At 44.0% G+C, this 16061-nt stretch overlaps 1 protein-coding gene across 1 annotated transcript in view; it reads right to left on the bottom strand.

The window, feature by feature from the left end:
• Nucleotides 1-14696, bottom strand: part of mmp15b (matrix metallopeptidase 15b) — a 31682-nt gene extending 16986 nt beyond the window's left edge. The window contains exons 1-4 of the mRNA XM_069173520.1: nucleotides 13683-14696; nucleotides 4228-4376; nucleotides 3686-3808; nucleotides 2998-3305 (exon numbers count right to left, since the gene is read on the bottom strand). Of these exons, the coding sequence (XP_069029621.1) occupies nucleotides 2998-3305; nucleotides 3686-3808; nucleotides 4228-4376; nucleotides 13683-13802 (700 nt within the window). The 5' untranslated portion in view covers nucleotides 13803-14696. The remainder of the gene's footprint in view (nucleotides 1-2997; nucleotides 3306-3685; nucleotides 3809-4227; nucleotides 4377-13682) is intronic.
• Between the last annotated feature and the right edge of the window lie 1365 nt (nucleotides 14697-16061).

The following is a 16061-nucleotide window of genomic DNA, read 5'->3' on the forward strand; positions in this document are numbered from 1 at the left end:
GATCGTTCCTGATACAGGAGATCGTTCCTGATACAGGAGATCATTCCAGATACAGGAGATCATTCCAGATACAGGAGATCGTTCCTGATACAGGAGATCGTTCCAGATACAGGAGATCGTTCCTGATACAGGAGATCGTTCCTGATACAGGAGATCATTCCTGATACAGGAGATCATTCCAGATACAGGAGATCATTCCTGATACAGGAGATCATTCCTGATACAGGAGATCATTCCTGATACAGGAGATCATTCCTGATACAGGAGATCATTCCAGATACAGGAGATCATTCCAGATACAGGAGATCGTTCCTGATACAGGAGATCGTTCCTGATACAGGAGATCGTTCCTGATACAGGAGATCATTCCAGATACAGGAGATCATTCCTGATACAGGAGATCATTCCTGATACAGGAGATCGTTCCTGATACAGGAGATCGTTCCTGATACAGGAGATCATTCCTGATACAGGAGATCATTCCAGATACAGGAGATCATTCCTGATACAGGAGATCAGTCCTGATACAGGAGATCATTCCAGATACAGGAGATCATTCCTGATACAGGAGATCATTCCTGATACAGGAGATCATTCCAGATACAGGAGATCATTCCTGCCGACCGCAATAAGACTGTACAATAACTCACCTCTGGCAAAATCCATCACACAACAATAACACTGTTGTCTGTGTTTCTTGGTTGTTTGTATATAATATATATAGATATATACTGTACTGTATATACTGTGCATTTTATATTTAATATTTTTTACTGCTATTTTATTGCTTTTTATTATTCTATTATTATCTTATTGCTTCCTGTATGCTGCTGTAGCGAAAAAATGTCCCCTTGGGGATTAATAAAGTAACTACCTAACCTAACCTAACCTAAAACCTAGAGGTAAATTAGCAAATCTTTTTACAACATATTTGAGAAAATAAGCACATGATCGCTGCTTTATAATAATAAAGCAACGATCATGTGCTTATTTTTGGCAATCAGCCAAATTTAGCAAAATTGTTGCTGTGGTAGAAAAATGACTGTTCTGATCAATCTGAGCTATGTGAGCCGAAACAATGACCAACGCAATTGTCAAAAAAGGCAGAGTCGACGTTTCAGTAATAATGCCGATGGACGGCTGTAAACATTCCAGAGTTAAATCGAGACAACATCTAACTAAAGTCAAGACCGGATTGTAATTTGCTTGGACTTTGCTTTTGAGCCGTGTAAGTAGCTCGGTGCAACAAAGAGACCAGTCTACTGAACCCCCCGAGTGGAACACACTCCCACTTACAGTGGCATTCAACCATCCCTGTGATCTGTCCTGTAACACATCCCACACACAGCTGATCACACAGATACACACACACACACACACACACACACACACACACACACACACACACACACACAGCTGTGTCAGCTGTGTATATGTAGATAACAGGGCAGGAAAGCCCATTGTCCAAAAAAATCCCTCTGGAGTCAGCGGGGTTAATGGGTGCACAGCCAGAAGAGGAACTCTGAAGACTTGTTGAAGATGAACAGATTCTCTCAATCCTCACTGCTGCGTGTGATTGGTTTGGTCGACATTTGTGTGAAGAGTTTTAATTGGGTTTAGGGTTCATCTTAAATAAAATGTAAATGCTGAGCATAAAGCATTGAGGGATGATGTTTTAGTCTTCAAAAGTACAGAAGTACAAATATCCTGTGTGTGCAACGTGTTCACACATCGGCGTCTGTCAGTGCAAGGCTCTTAACAACATAAATCGGGATACATTTGACAGCTATGCAGAGGTGCAGTTGGGGAAAAGACTTTGTGATGTCACCCAGCGTCCACTTTGAACTTTTCCAAAGGGAGGCAGAAGAGCAGAAGCTGACAGATGAGAGATGTAGCTCGCTGAACTATGGCAACTCTGGTTAGCCACAGAGGAAAGCCACGGGGACAGCTGTTTACAATCTGTTATATAGATCCGTTACCACCTGAACAACATCACACACTGCTGCAAACTATTCAACAGCTGAAAGTGCACAAAAACCCAGAAATCCACCGTTTACACCTAAATGTTTACAACAGCTCCTCCGTAATATGTAAACCCTTCAGAAGGGCCGGATGCTGAACCTCGACTCTTTTATCGTACAGACCAAATGACTTGTGTATACCGAAAGATACTTTGTTATTCAGTCCCAAATTTTGCTACATCCACACGCGTTCTTGTTTTAAAATGCATAACCTTTGCTCTGTTTACGCAGGAGTAGCTCTCATCAGCACCAGGGAGTCACAGCCATTAATCTTACGCTATAATGCCTTATTTTACAATTCTAAAACAAGTTTTCCGCCACACACCTGTCAGCGTTGCATGTGCTGCAGTAACTGCTCTTCATGTGTGGCTGGTGAGCTCGCGCCTTTGAGGCGTTTACGGAACATTAGCAAATTGTATTACCTCGCATTAACTTGCACATGAGGCCTTAACGGGAAATCTGTTAATTGCAGCTACAGCGAACGCCTCGGGTTCTGTTCTCCCCGTCTAAACTGCAGGCAAACGAAAGGTTTGTACTTAAAGTGTGACGTCGCTTCTGGGGAAATCGGGTCTCAAAATCGGTATCGCAAAAAGGATCGTTCAGGAAGCGGTGTCAAGGCCAAGGCCAAGGTCAAGGTATGGCCGTCATCAACATGTTTTTAAAAGATACCGAGCCCTTATGAAAAACTCCATCACATAACAAGAAGCTTAAACACAAACATATTGCGCAACTCAACTTGTGTAGCAAAACATCCGCCCACCTTAAGCCCCATTAGATGTTTTGTTTTTGTCTTCTTAGTCCTAACAACCTCTCCTAGAAAGGTGTTCACTGTGCATCATTGTGTTTGGGACATTTCCTGCTGTTATTTATGCTTTTAAACTCATAACATTTGTTTGTCGCAAAGGAACATTGCCACTGAAATCCCTAAAATCCACAATTCAATACACATACCACATCATGGACAGAAACTATTTACCATGTATGTTCTGGTTCCCGATGGTCCACGGTTCATCAGAGTCAAAATGTGTGTCCCCACCCATGCCAGGTCCAGGGAAGTAGGCGTGAGCTAGGAAGCCCCCCTCCCCATCAAAAGGAGAGCTGTCTCCATGGAAACCTGAGGCGAAGAAGATCATGATATCGGGCTCCTTGCGGCGTCCATATTTGATCTCCTGGTATGGGATTTCATCAAAGGTCAGTGGGGTAACCTTCTCCCAGACTCCAAAGGCCCGCCGGATTGCCTCATACGAGTTATACTCTCCAATTTTGGGAGTGTAGTTCTGAATACTGTGGGAACAAAGAGGGGAAGAAGAAAAAAGTCTCAAAGGCCAGTGACCCATATCAGTTTGAAGTAGTTTCAAAAGCCGGAAAAATGCGGTCTTTCATTTTTACACCGGTGGCAATTTAAGAAGTTTGACAAGTTTGAGGAAGATAACGGGGCTAAAAGGCCGGTTTTAGTTGGGTTGAGGCAAATTTAAATAACTCCAAATTCCAAGTTTCGTGCATAATATTTGGCATCGACTGTACGGTGGTAAATTCATTCTTCATTCAGAAACCAAATTCTGCCTTAAAGATTGGACTTAATTCAGTCCCGACTCGACATAAGATTCTTTCACAGTCGGCAACTCCAAGTTAGATTGTGCTGTTAGATTTCCTTTTTTTCTGACCTGTAAGTGAGGTGGCTCTTGTTCCATTTATGTCCGGTGAGGGCGTAGCGTTTCCGACGCACGTTGGTTTTGATCTGGCCTCCGAACTTGTCAGGGACGCCGCAGCGGGGTCTCTTCATGGCGCTGAAGGAGTTCAAAGAAGTGATATGTTTGTGTGTGTGTGTGTGAGTGTTGAAAAGATGAAGCACCCGAGAGAAGAGATGAAGAGGAGCACGACGTTACAACTCCTGCTTCGTGGACGTCGGTGCATTTTTGTTGTTGTTGTTGTTGTTTAACTGAAGGTGCTGTCAGGAGCTGCAGCGCTGCTGGGTTACTGAGCCCACCTCAAACAAGTAGGGAGAACGTGCACCTTACGGCGGCGAAAACAATACCCGTGCTTTTGTTCCACTGATGACTTTTTTCTACATTCTAGGCCGAATCATCACACTGAAAACGGTTTAACTAAAGTCACCCACAATGAGTTGCCTGGCAGTGTACCGGGCGGCTCGTTTATATTTTCTGGAAGTCTAAATGTACAATAACCCGAGTTAAGCCCCGCTGACCTGATGGTTTGAGAGTCCATCTGTCCGGTGACCTCCAGCCCGTAGAAGCGCTGCATGTCGCCGATGGCGTTGGACAGGATCTGAGCTGACCGCATGGTGGACATCTGTCTGCTGGCCTGAGGCAGGTAACCGTACATCCTCAGCCAGGACTGGAGGCGGAGAGGAAGACAAGACATCGTTAGAACAAAAGACGTGTAAACAATTCATGTAATCTGATGCAGACTCGCTGGAATCTAAACTCGTTACTGCAAAATAAAGATTGATCCTAAGAAGGAGTGTGTTCGCAGTAAACCTTTAATCCTGGACAGTTTACTCCTCGTAGACAACCCCGGGAAGTTAAAACAACTCTTCATGAGATCAAGAGGTGAATCCTGATAAGAGAAGGGCAGAGCTATGGAAACAGCTGCTTTATGAACATACGGACAGTTTGTGCTGATTACAGCTGAGAGCAATGAACTGAAGCACTTAAGACCATGAAGGTTGTCCTCTTCTCAGTTTCAGCTTCTGTAATATGATGACATGACAGGGATTTGCTTCAATCACAGGTTTTGAGGTGAAAATGACACATATTTGTTCTGTTGATCTTGAACGAGAGCACATTGTTTATTTAAATGTGTTCTGCACCGAATTGGGTTGCATTTCATTTTTTGGAGAACGCAGTGAAACCTACTGTGTGTCTGACTGCGCTGTGGGAGGATGTGACTGGGAGGGTGTGTGTGTGTTGGAGGGGGGGGGGGGGGGTGGACAAGCTTAAAGGAGAAAACGGGATACTTGACCCAATCACAGATGACGCAAAGTCCATCCCACCTGTTATGTAGAAACCAAATATGCGTGCGCGCACACACACACACACACACACACACACACACACACACACACACACACACACACACACACACACACACAGAATATCCCCCAACATGTTGGGAAGTGTGGGACACGAGATGCTCCTACACACTCCCGATGGTGGTGCAGGGACTGTACCAAGTCGTGTGTTCTGTGTCTTTGTGCATGTCTGAAGATCACGCCCGTTTTTCGCAACGCAAAACACAACTTGATAAAGGTTTGTTGACTCAGCCACTCCTTTAGAGCCACAAAACCAACTCACCTCTTTCATTTTCTCTCTCAAAGATATGTTGGCCAATATATGGTGAAACGTTCTGTACAAAACATATGAAAAAATATGCTTGTAGTAAATTCCTCTGTTGGAGTCTGTTCTAGTTATTTATTTACTGTTTTAATGCACTGATGTAAGGTAGAATAAAAATAAGCAGTAGAATATTCTACTTCTGTCACATATATTGGTCAAAGGTGTCACAAGCTTTTGATAACCACATTTGAGGGATCGGCTGAAGTATCAATATTGGAATTTCTTTACTTCCTTAAATTGGTATCGGCATCAGCCCTTAAAATACATTATGGCAGGATGTAATAAAAAGGGCAAAGATGTGAGCCTGCCAGCTGATGACACATTGTTTAAAGGTACCAGTCCAGACACTGATAACACCCCTTACAGCAAAAATAAACATGTGATCACATGAAATGACAAATGAAATTATGATGAGAACCATGAAAGTGCTCCAAAACCACATGTTTACCGTGGGCAAAATACATGTTTCACATGTGCACAATCACACGTGTCATGTGGTCACATGAGTTTTTGCACACGTGAACTTCATGTGGTTTTTCGGGAAAGTAAAAACCTCAACCTGAGCACTTTTTGTCCCACATTTCCTGCAGGTGAAAAACAACACCCTGCCTTCTTTTGTCCTTCCCTTTCCATTACACAGTCCTTCATGCGAGTCGTCATTATGAGGTGAACACATAATACCCGATCGATCAATCACTGTCAGTAGCTGAGCTGAGTCTGACAGCATCCCGTCCTCTCAGATCAATTAAGGTAGCAGATGATGACTGTCACCCATTAAACACGCAGCCTTTGTTGAAACAGCAGCTTTTCTCTTTTCACATGAAGGTTACGGTTTCACATTGAAATTCTGTTTGGTTCTTGAACACCAGTAAACAGCTGCAGGTCATAAGGAAAATATCAATTAGTTTATTAACCTGAAACTTAACAAGTCTCCCGTCCAGTGATATTCTGGTAGTCTTCCATCAAAGTTAGAAAACAAGTTCATACAAAATTTATTTCAAAAAATAAATTAAATCACTGCGGAATTTTTTTTCCAAATTAAATTCAGAGTAAAAACACAAGTAATTAAATGAAAGGCACAGCGCGGTGAGGTAAACTCTCTGTTATGCTGCACCTGAGGCCTCGGGTCTTTATACTCAATCCGCCGGCCAATCAGGAGGTCAAGGATGGAAACCCAAAGTGTTTGGGCCCTCAGGCTTCGAGACGCGTCAGCTCTGTGCTTTCTACTGCAGCAGCTTCATTCACCAACACGGTCGCACAGGTTTTAACTGATGACTGCTGTAACACAATCACGTGGTTGTCCACATTCAACGTGCGTGTGTGTGCGTGCGTGTGTGTGTGTGTGTGCGTGCGTGTGCGTGTGCGTGCGTGTGTGTGTGTGTGTGTGTGTGTGCGTGTGTGTGTGTGTGTGTGTTGGAGAAGGAAGAGGGTGCAGAGCGGGCTGAACTGGACGTGACCCTGACCCACCTCAGCCTTACGATAAGGAAGTGACAAACACGCTGACTGACATGCAGTGACACCCCCCCACCCCACCCCCACACACACACACACACACCAAAGCAAACATACACTTCCTGAAACACTATCTAAATACTCACCCCTCTCTCTCTCAAACACACATGCACTAACTTAAAAGAGAGAAACATGTGGCGGGGTTCTCAAAACACTCTTTTCTTCTCAAGTAACAAGTTTTCAATATTAAGAAAAGACTAAGAAGACAACAACAACAACAACAACAACAACATGAGTATATCAGAAACAGCTATTGACTGTAAATGGCAAAAAGCAGTTAAGCTTTGACTTGGTGACCCAAAAACAATCAAATAAAATGCTCTACTGAATGTAGTTTTGCCTTTTTGGTGCTCTGACAGTGACTCATAATTAATAATATAACCAGGATGCAAGCAGCGTGTTTATAACCTAATGAAGGAACTCAACTGCAGCTGCTGACACCAGAATGGAGAAACATTTTAATCGTGTTAATTATAAAAATCAGTTTATGCACTTAAATTTTATACATAAAACAAGTAATTTAATCGTTTCTCCAACTCATATCCAGCATACCAACTATTCACCTCCACGCAGCTGTGCCGATGGTTCTGAATCACTAATTAGTAACTCCACAATCGAGGTCATGTGTTCGGTTTGTTCGGTAAGTGAGAATCCATTAAAGGTCCTGTATTGAATATATTCTGTATAAATTCATATTTGCTTTTTTTCTGATTATAAACCAGGTCTAGGTGCGTTATAAATACTGTGGAGGAGTCAAAATGCTCAGTCCACAGAATAATGCACACATTCGGCAACTGTGACATGAACAAGCCATTTTGACCGAAGGTTTGTGATGTCACAGCTCATGTTATATGTCCTCCCTCGACGCATCCCAAACACTGATGTTGATAAAAACACAGAGCGGTCATTTCATCGCGGAGCTACGAGAACAAAGAAGAAACAAGAAGTTGGACTGAGCACTTGTCACTCAGAACAGTCAGCCAATCAGGAGACACGGTCACTGACATCAATATCCTTAAAGATACCGACACAAAACAAAACAGCCTGTTCTTGGGAGAGAAGCTCAAAACAGAGAGATGTTCCTCAAACAACAGAAAGATCGTCTTTTGGAAGTCATGACTGCAACTATAACAATATGGGACCTTGACTTCCTGTTGCTGCGTTGTTAACAGTGATACCAGAGTTATATTCACCACTCAACAATTGGATCCCTCGATTTCACACAAACGTTGGTGAAAGCAGGTTTTCTTCTTTTTATACTTTTCATACTTTATCAGCTATCGCTAGCAAGTGTTAGCTAATTAGCATGTCGGTTGAAAACTGCCCGTCTGGCAGACTTGCTTTAAAACGAGAACCCTGAACGAGGCGTTCGGTTTCACTTCATGGCTGCAGAACTGAAATGCACCGCCATCTTCAGTCATGACATGTAACTTATGTTAGAGCACAAAAGCACAGTTTCATGCATAACATTAAAAGCAACATATTTATTCTGTTGACTTCGACTGACACAGATGGGTTTAAGGAAATAAATGACGTTCCTAAATGACAACAAACACGTCCCCAAAAGACAGAAAATCTTTCAAGAACTGGTTAGTAATGACCATTATTGATTGTCGTTTCATTTCAGCTAATGCCGTTCATATTTCATAGTGCCTGGAGATAATGCCAAAGCACGTCGCAGTGCTGTGATGTACCCAGTAATGGTCATTCGACCACAGCGAACACTGAGGAAGAAACGGCGGGGGCACATTTCCAACTCCTGCCTGAAATCCAATGAAAGCAATTAAAAGAAAAACCGAAGCTTTTGTCCTCCCGACTTGAGTCTTTTCACTCTGCAGCCAGCTTCCTGTGATCAGCGTCTCCCCGCGGCTGCGGGGGTGACGCCTGATGAAACGGGGGGGTCGCCTTCATGTCTTCAGATGTTTGTGCCTTTGAGGGGTGTGTTTGTGTCCGATGTTGTCTCTACAGTCTTTCTCTGTCCCGTCCTGCACAAGTATCTACAGCGGGCTGTTGTCGGGAACAAGGGCAGAGTTGCAGAGCTGTTAGGAAGACGTATGGAGGCGTATGAACCCTCAACCCCGTCCTCTAAAACAGTAAAGCACTTCAGTCTGGCTGCTCACCTTCCCTCGTCAGCCGGGCTGCATACAAAACAACACGAGCAATAGGAGGGCTTGTGTGTGTGTGTGTGTGTGTGTGTGTGTGTGTGTGTGTGTGTGTGTGTGTGTGTGTGTGTGTGTGTGTGCGTGCGCACGCTGGGCCTCGTCTATTAAATGGTCTTTCAAAGAGTCCTTGAGCTTACCTGCCAAAACCAGACCCAGCAATATACAAGGAGTTGTAAAACCTGCCAGTGTGTGTGTGTGTGTGTGTGTGTGTGTGTGTGTGTGTGTGTGTGTGTGTGTGTGTGTGTGTGTGTGTGTCCACTACAATGTCAGCCAAGATACTAACAGAGCTTTTATTCCAAGGCTTGGTCTGCTGCCATCTCTTACCCCCCAACGTCCGACCGAGAGGACGGATCAGTAAATGGAGTCTCGAGGAGAAAGAGAGACGGAGGAGAATTCAAATTGTTCAATTTGAAGATTTGACCGAACACGCGCGGCGGAGTCGAACAGATTAGAAGCGTCGCTGTTTTTGAATGTTCCACGATTTGATCAACTGAAGTAATCAGCAGCTTATTTTGCTACCTGATTGATGGTTTTAATCAAGTGAAACAAGTGCAACCTTCAGTCTGGGTCTTTTACACGTTCATGAACATCCATAATATTCCACTTCTTGCCAAACAAGCTCACACAGCGCTGATTAAACAACAGACCACGTTTCACAGCACTCAGTTTTGACATCTGTTGTCTGGCGTGTCCCGATCAGTGCAGACCCGCCGTGCTCAGTGAGCAAGGCATGCCCAACAGGAACTTAGAGACTTGTCAAGCTGGCTAACTTCCTGTTTGACCTCGTGCTAAACGGAGCGGGGACAGAGTCGTGTGGATTATGTGGACTTTCTGAATGTGATTGTGAAGGATGTTTTAAATGCTGCTGGCAAAATGAGTCCTGTTGCGTTTTGTAAAACCTTTCGCGTGTTTGACGGAGACAGACAGCCGGCGGGGCGGGACGGGACGGGACGGGACGGGACGGGTCGTCCAGGTTCAGGTCTGACTTCATTATCAATTAGCATCCTCACTACTATTAATAGACACAGGTCGGGTTTGGTTTTCAGCAGCTTGGAGGTCAAGGTTTGTCCATTTGTCACCTAATTGTAGGCTTTTATTGCGTTTTATCGCATTCAGGGGGGGCGTGAGGTCCCGTCGGCCGACGTCTTTTCCCACAAGACACCGGTAGGTGAGACATTGCTTTCATCTCCTTCAGCCACTGTTTTAGAGCGCCTGAGACTTCCACCCGTCGAGCTCTACGCTAATGGAGATCAGATTCTTCAACCGTGTGGCTCTTTTGGACTTTCTAAATGTCATCAGGCCAAATGGATCAAATTTGACAGTGAAGCGCGTCACTTCACCTCCTTTTTCCACCATCTATCCACCATTTTGTAGCCGCTACAGTGGAGTCCGGGATATAAACGTGTGTCAACGGGGGTTTGTTTAAGGGGAAGACAAAAGCGCTGGAGGTTTAAATATTCTTCACTTTCTCTGGTTGTGATCGTGAGCTGCACTTTTTTGCGAGCCTTTCGCTCTTTTTGACGTTCCCCGCGCCAAACAAGAGATTATCGGCGCTGCCACTAAATGATGAAGCGCCGCTGCTCGCTGCAGTCCTGTCCGCACATCTTAGACACGTAAACAAAGAAAATACCAACATGTAGAAAAATAATCTCCTTAATACGTGCTAGGAGGTATCTCGTTGTCCCCTGTCTCATCTTCCCGTTACTGGAGCAATGTGAGTCTGCGTGGACGTGGTGACAGCCAATCACAGGGGAGGAGGTGTGTGTGTGGGGGGGGGGGGGAGTCGTCCAGTTACGTGATGCAATAATTGAGCGATTAACCGTCCTCTCGCCACCATTTTCTGTTCTTGGCGTTCCTCGTCGTGTCCACGTCTCTCTCATCGTCTTTCTCCGCTATTCACAAGTTTTCTCTCACAGCTTTCTCTCCTTCAGACAAGAGGGTCCATTGTACTTCCTGAGATGCCTTGGAGTCCCGGGCCGGCATGCCTGCGCACGGTGTGTGTGTGTGTGTGTGTGTGTGTGTGTGTGTGTGTGTGTGTGTGTGTGTGTGTGTGTGTGTGTGTGTGTGCATGTGTGTCCCAGTTAGAGAACAGCTGTCACATTCAGCCATCACATGCTGCGCAGCTGAGACCGGCCGCTACCGTCGACATCAACTTTCTCCATCTTTGTCCCTCTTTTATAAATAACTCCATCACAGATTTCTCTCACTGGGAGGTTTCCCCTTTTTTTTTTTTTTTTTTTTGGATCAAGATTCATCCGATTCTTGTCCCACGCTCTCTAATAATCCCTCTCTTTTTCCTCCATTCTTTTAACCTCCCACTTCGTCCTGTTTTGTCCAGACAGAGTAGGAGTCGAGGTTTCAAAAAGAAACGTGGACTCGTGAGTGACGACCGGAACTCCAGATGAAGTATTATATCACGTGATCAAACTGTACGACGGGTGTTTAACCAAATGATGTTTTGCATATTATTTGATATTATATGTCAATTATGTTGGAGACCCACTCGGCTCCCCTTGTATCCAAGACAGCACGACTCTACAGCGTTGTGCGTCACCACCTAATCACCCCTGAAATTCAAGCCTAGTTTCTGTTCACACATAAAAAATTCTATAACCTCTATTATCGCCGTTGTGGGTGAAAACAAAATGTTCTTGTCAGACTCCAGAGAAACATTTATCTGCCACAAAAACACAGCGTGACCATTAGTGATTTCATAAAAGCGGGCTCTCCCCTCCTATAAAGATGAGTGGGAGATTAGCAGGCCCATCAACAAACAAACAAACAGCATGGGTTCTACTTTAACTTCCCGAATAACACTCACAGTCTCGTTTCACTCTCGGCCATATTTGTCAGACCGTCTTGCAGCATCACGGGTTTTCACTGCAGCTGATCAGGATGTGGACCAAAACTCCTGACGATATGGAAATGTACACTTCCTTCATATAATAGTACAAAATGACCGCAAAGTAAAGGCCGTTCCGTCACTCCTACACGGTTTTAATAATTCAACTTTGAATGTGAACAGCAGTGACAAAAACAAAAATGTCTTCTTATTACAATAATAAAAAATACATGCACTATTAAACAACAGGTTTTCAAGGGGCTGTTGTGCCCTCATTATTTTGCCCAACACGTTTTGTTATGAACTAAATAGTTTATTCAGTAAAAGAACTGCCAGAGGAAAATAATATATATTTATCCTTGACTAGATTTTCACACATTCATACTTTTCAACAGCGATTTTTTTTTTCCAGCAGAAGAAAATCCTCTTTTAAAAGCTGTCAAGCATGATTTCTCTCATCCCAAATGCAGTTCATTTACTTTTGTTATATCATTAACCATATTTTAAGTTTAAGTTGTGTCCGAGATGCACATAAGAACTGCATACTGACAGACATCGCTGCATGTACGGAGCAGTCCACGTCTTAAATCGATAACATCGGCCATGCAACTCTACAAGCTTACATGCTGAGGAATTTCTCATCAGTCCACACTTTGGGAAACCCTTTTAGTGCACACACACACACACACACACACACACACACACACACACACACACACACACACACACACACACAGCTATGTTAATAGCCCATCAGAAGGTGTTGTAACCTGACAACCAGACCCCCCCTCCGGTCACTGAGTTTGGTAATGCAAGCTCACCTCTAATGACCGGGAGGTCTCCCTCCGTCAGACAACACACAAAAGCTCCACCACTAATCACCTTCCTGAAGGTACGAAGCCTGCTCTTCAATTCAAACAAACAGGATTCCTGGACAACTCGACTGCACGAACAATAATGCTGGTTCGAGTTCCAACTCGTCATTCTGGCGTCTAACGACACACCCAAATAAACATTGAATAAATGAGCACCTTTAATGGTTAAGAGGTAAAGGATCAAGAGACTCCATCCCAATGCAGTTCACTTTACAATGGCTGCTATGATCAGTACAAGAGTCCATCAGCATGTGTATACTTATGTTTGCACATTCATTCACATTTTAGGGACAGGACTCCCAAATTCTAGCACAGTGATCATTTAAGAAGGGTGCAAAGTGTTGAAATAAAACATCTCCGATTACTACATCAAGTGGGAATCCAAAAAGAGGAAATGAATTCTATATGTGAGTATATATTTGGCGAACTGGTAAGGGTAATAAAGTAGTGCCATGTATAGCAGTGATGTTCACAGAAACACCTGCTGTGCCTCCTACAATATCACTGCTGTGGTTAGGGTCCTATTTATGTAGTCTGCACAACTGCCAGTAAACATACCTTACTAATAGAATTGGAAAAATAATGTGTGTGGTAGTAAAACGTAATCAATAATAGTAACATAAAACAGATGCTGTGCACTGGATAGTCCAGCAATAACTATGCTATAACTATAATAACAACTGTTACTGTAAAGAAGTGCATTTAACACTAGAATAGCATTGTTACGTGCTCATTTTATTTGCTCTGATTTTTTCCTAAAGCTTTTTTCCTGAAGCTGTCACACTCTTTCTGCGATGCAGTGGAGAATCTCTAATCTTGTGACACTGCTTCCCATCAGTTATTAAGTCCGTGACCAGGATTTAAACGGTCTGAGCAGCCAAAAATAAATAAAAAAGCGCTGCTGTGCTTTTTACCTCTTCGTTGAACGCGCTCTCATCCTCTGTCCCACGCGCCCCGACCGCGCACAGCAACAGCGCGAGGAGGGTCCGTCTCCAGAGCAACCAGAGGCAGCTGTCCCGCGAGGTGGAGGCCATGGTCCGGGCGCCAGGAGAAATCAGCCGCTCGGAGTGGTTCCCTCCCGGCGGTGTAAAACGATGCCTCTGGCGAGTTTTGACTCGTTTGTACGGTGAAAGCCCCAAAATAAAACTCTGCAGTGAAACTGTTCCCCAGAAATAATGATAAAACAGCCCTCAAGCGAGCACGTGCCTCCCGCGAAAGAGCTCCATCCCGGGTTTAGTTACATCTCTGTGACCCTCCATGAAGCTCTCGAGTTATCGCTCGTGTGTAAGTACACAAGTACACAAGTATACAAGTACACAAGTACACAAGTACACAAGTCCGCACAGCTTGCTCCTCGGAGTTTTGTAAACGCTGTCGGCAAAGTGTCACCTTTCTTCGGTCACCGCGCTGTTATCTGACGCGGGAGCTGCCCACGAGAGCGCACGTGTCATTAAACGTACATCAAAGCCTGATTAGTGACCTTGAACGTGCACTTTACAACATCGTCTCCAGCAGCGTCCGCGATCAGCAAACCGGGTTTACCGCAGGAATGCTTCAGCGCGTCGTGCAGGACTGCTGACATGTTCAAACCCAGTGAGTTGATCAGACTCTCCTGGTCGTGATAATGTCCGAAGGACCTGCAGTGAAATTCACCCCGAGAAAGTTTCAAGCGTTAAAAACAACAAAAACGATGAAGCCAAAGTTCACCACACTTCACCGACTCCTTCAAGTACCAGACGCGGTCAGCGCACGCGGCTGTTTCACATCGCGACCTTTCCTTTATAATATATCTGTGACGCTTTCTTTGCCCTTTACGTCCAGTTGTCCCTTTTACCGGAGGAAATCCTCTCTGAAGCCGGTACGAAGCTGGCTGCTGTCAGTCCTCTGGTCCTGAAGCAGGCTGCGTGTCGTCACCCTACCGGGGCAGGTCGGACAGTGATCCGCCGGTCGCAGTGTTTCGGTACCAAGCGTGGAGCTGCCCGCGTCAAGCTTTATACTAATAGTGGGGACTTCCGGTCACGACTTTCAAATTAAAATGTAGGCGTTGTCTTATTCGTGGCTGTTGTAAAGAAAACCAAGACTAAACAGGCAGCCTATCTGTGGTAAACTAATACAGTAAGATCAAAACAATATGATATTGTCCTTCTCAAAAATGTTCTTGTTAACCGTAGGCATGTTCGCCTTTGCAAACTTTTTCTTAAATTCATGGGAGCACATGGAACACATCAATTGGCTTATTTGATCAACGCAAGAAATAGTTGAGCTACTCAGAAAGAGAAAAGTCAACTCCAAACTACAAAAATGTTTCTTCCGAGGTGTGATTATAGTTTGCCTTTTATTTTGAAGGCAACCTATTTCCGGTATTGGCTTTTTCTGACCACTACAATGCTCAACCGGACGGATGGAGGTGGAAGTGGGGAGGCATCGGTGGAAGAGCCGACAAGAGCTTATCCTTCCTCTCCAACCCCCCACCCCTTTCACTGATCCAATAGACCAATAGAAACACGCGCGCGCACACACACACACACACACACACACACACACACACACACACACACCCTAAGTAAAGTGGGCTTCTTGATCAGATAAAAGGTGGCTATAAAACCACCATAATGTGTGATAAGGTGAGTATAGACGTACTATTTATCCACCAATATGAAGATGTTATTACTGTAAGTTTCATTCAGGTACACAGGATGTGCACAGGTAGGCTACAGTACACTTTGTGTTAACAAGTGCATCATTTATTTCTGATTCTTTGTCATGTTTGTAAGCAATAAAAAAAATATATATAACAGAAGCACCACTAACTGCATGTTATTATTAGGCTATATAAATCTAAAACTTTGAAATCAGTATTAAGAATTAAGTTGCAAAGTTTTGTTTCGAAACTAAAAAACAAACTCAAAATGTGTGAAAGTCAACATGCGCTCAGAGAAGCACGTCATCGGTCGATCCGATTTGTTGCTCGGTGTTCATAAAAGGCAAAATGAAGGAGCTACTTGCAGTATGGGAATTCACAGATCAAAAGCAAAACAACCACTAAATAATCAATATCCATGTCTGGAACGTGGAACTTTCCATTTGTCATTCATTGTCAGACAGAAACGTTTCTTGCATTCAAACCCAAGGCATGACGGCTCCCTGTCTTCTTAAGCCACCAGGATACCATATTTATTATTATTATTATTATGGTATGCTTTGGAGCGATTCACACTCACCCAATGCTTTAAATGGAAATTAATTAAAATGAAAAAAACAGATTTATTTCCACGTTAAAGAAACTGATGATG

Source organism: Embiotoca jacksoni, unplaced genomic scaffold, assembly GCF_022577435.1.
Source record: "Embiotoca jacksoni isolate LCO1_2020_lvr unplaced genomic scaffold, fEmbJac1.0.p SCAF_6, whole genome shotgun sequence".
Classification (NCBI taxonomy): domain Eukaryota; kingdom Metazoa; phylum Chordata; class Actinopteri; family Embiotocidae; genus Embiotoca; species Embiotoca jacksoni.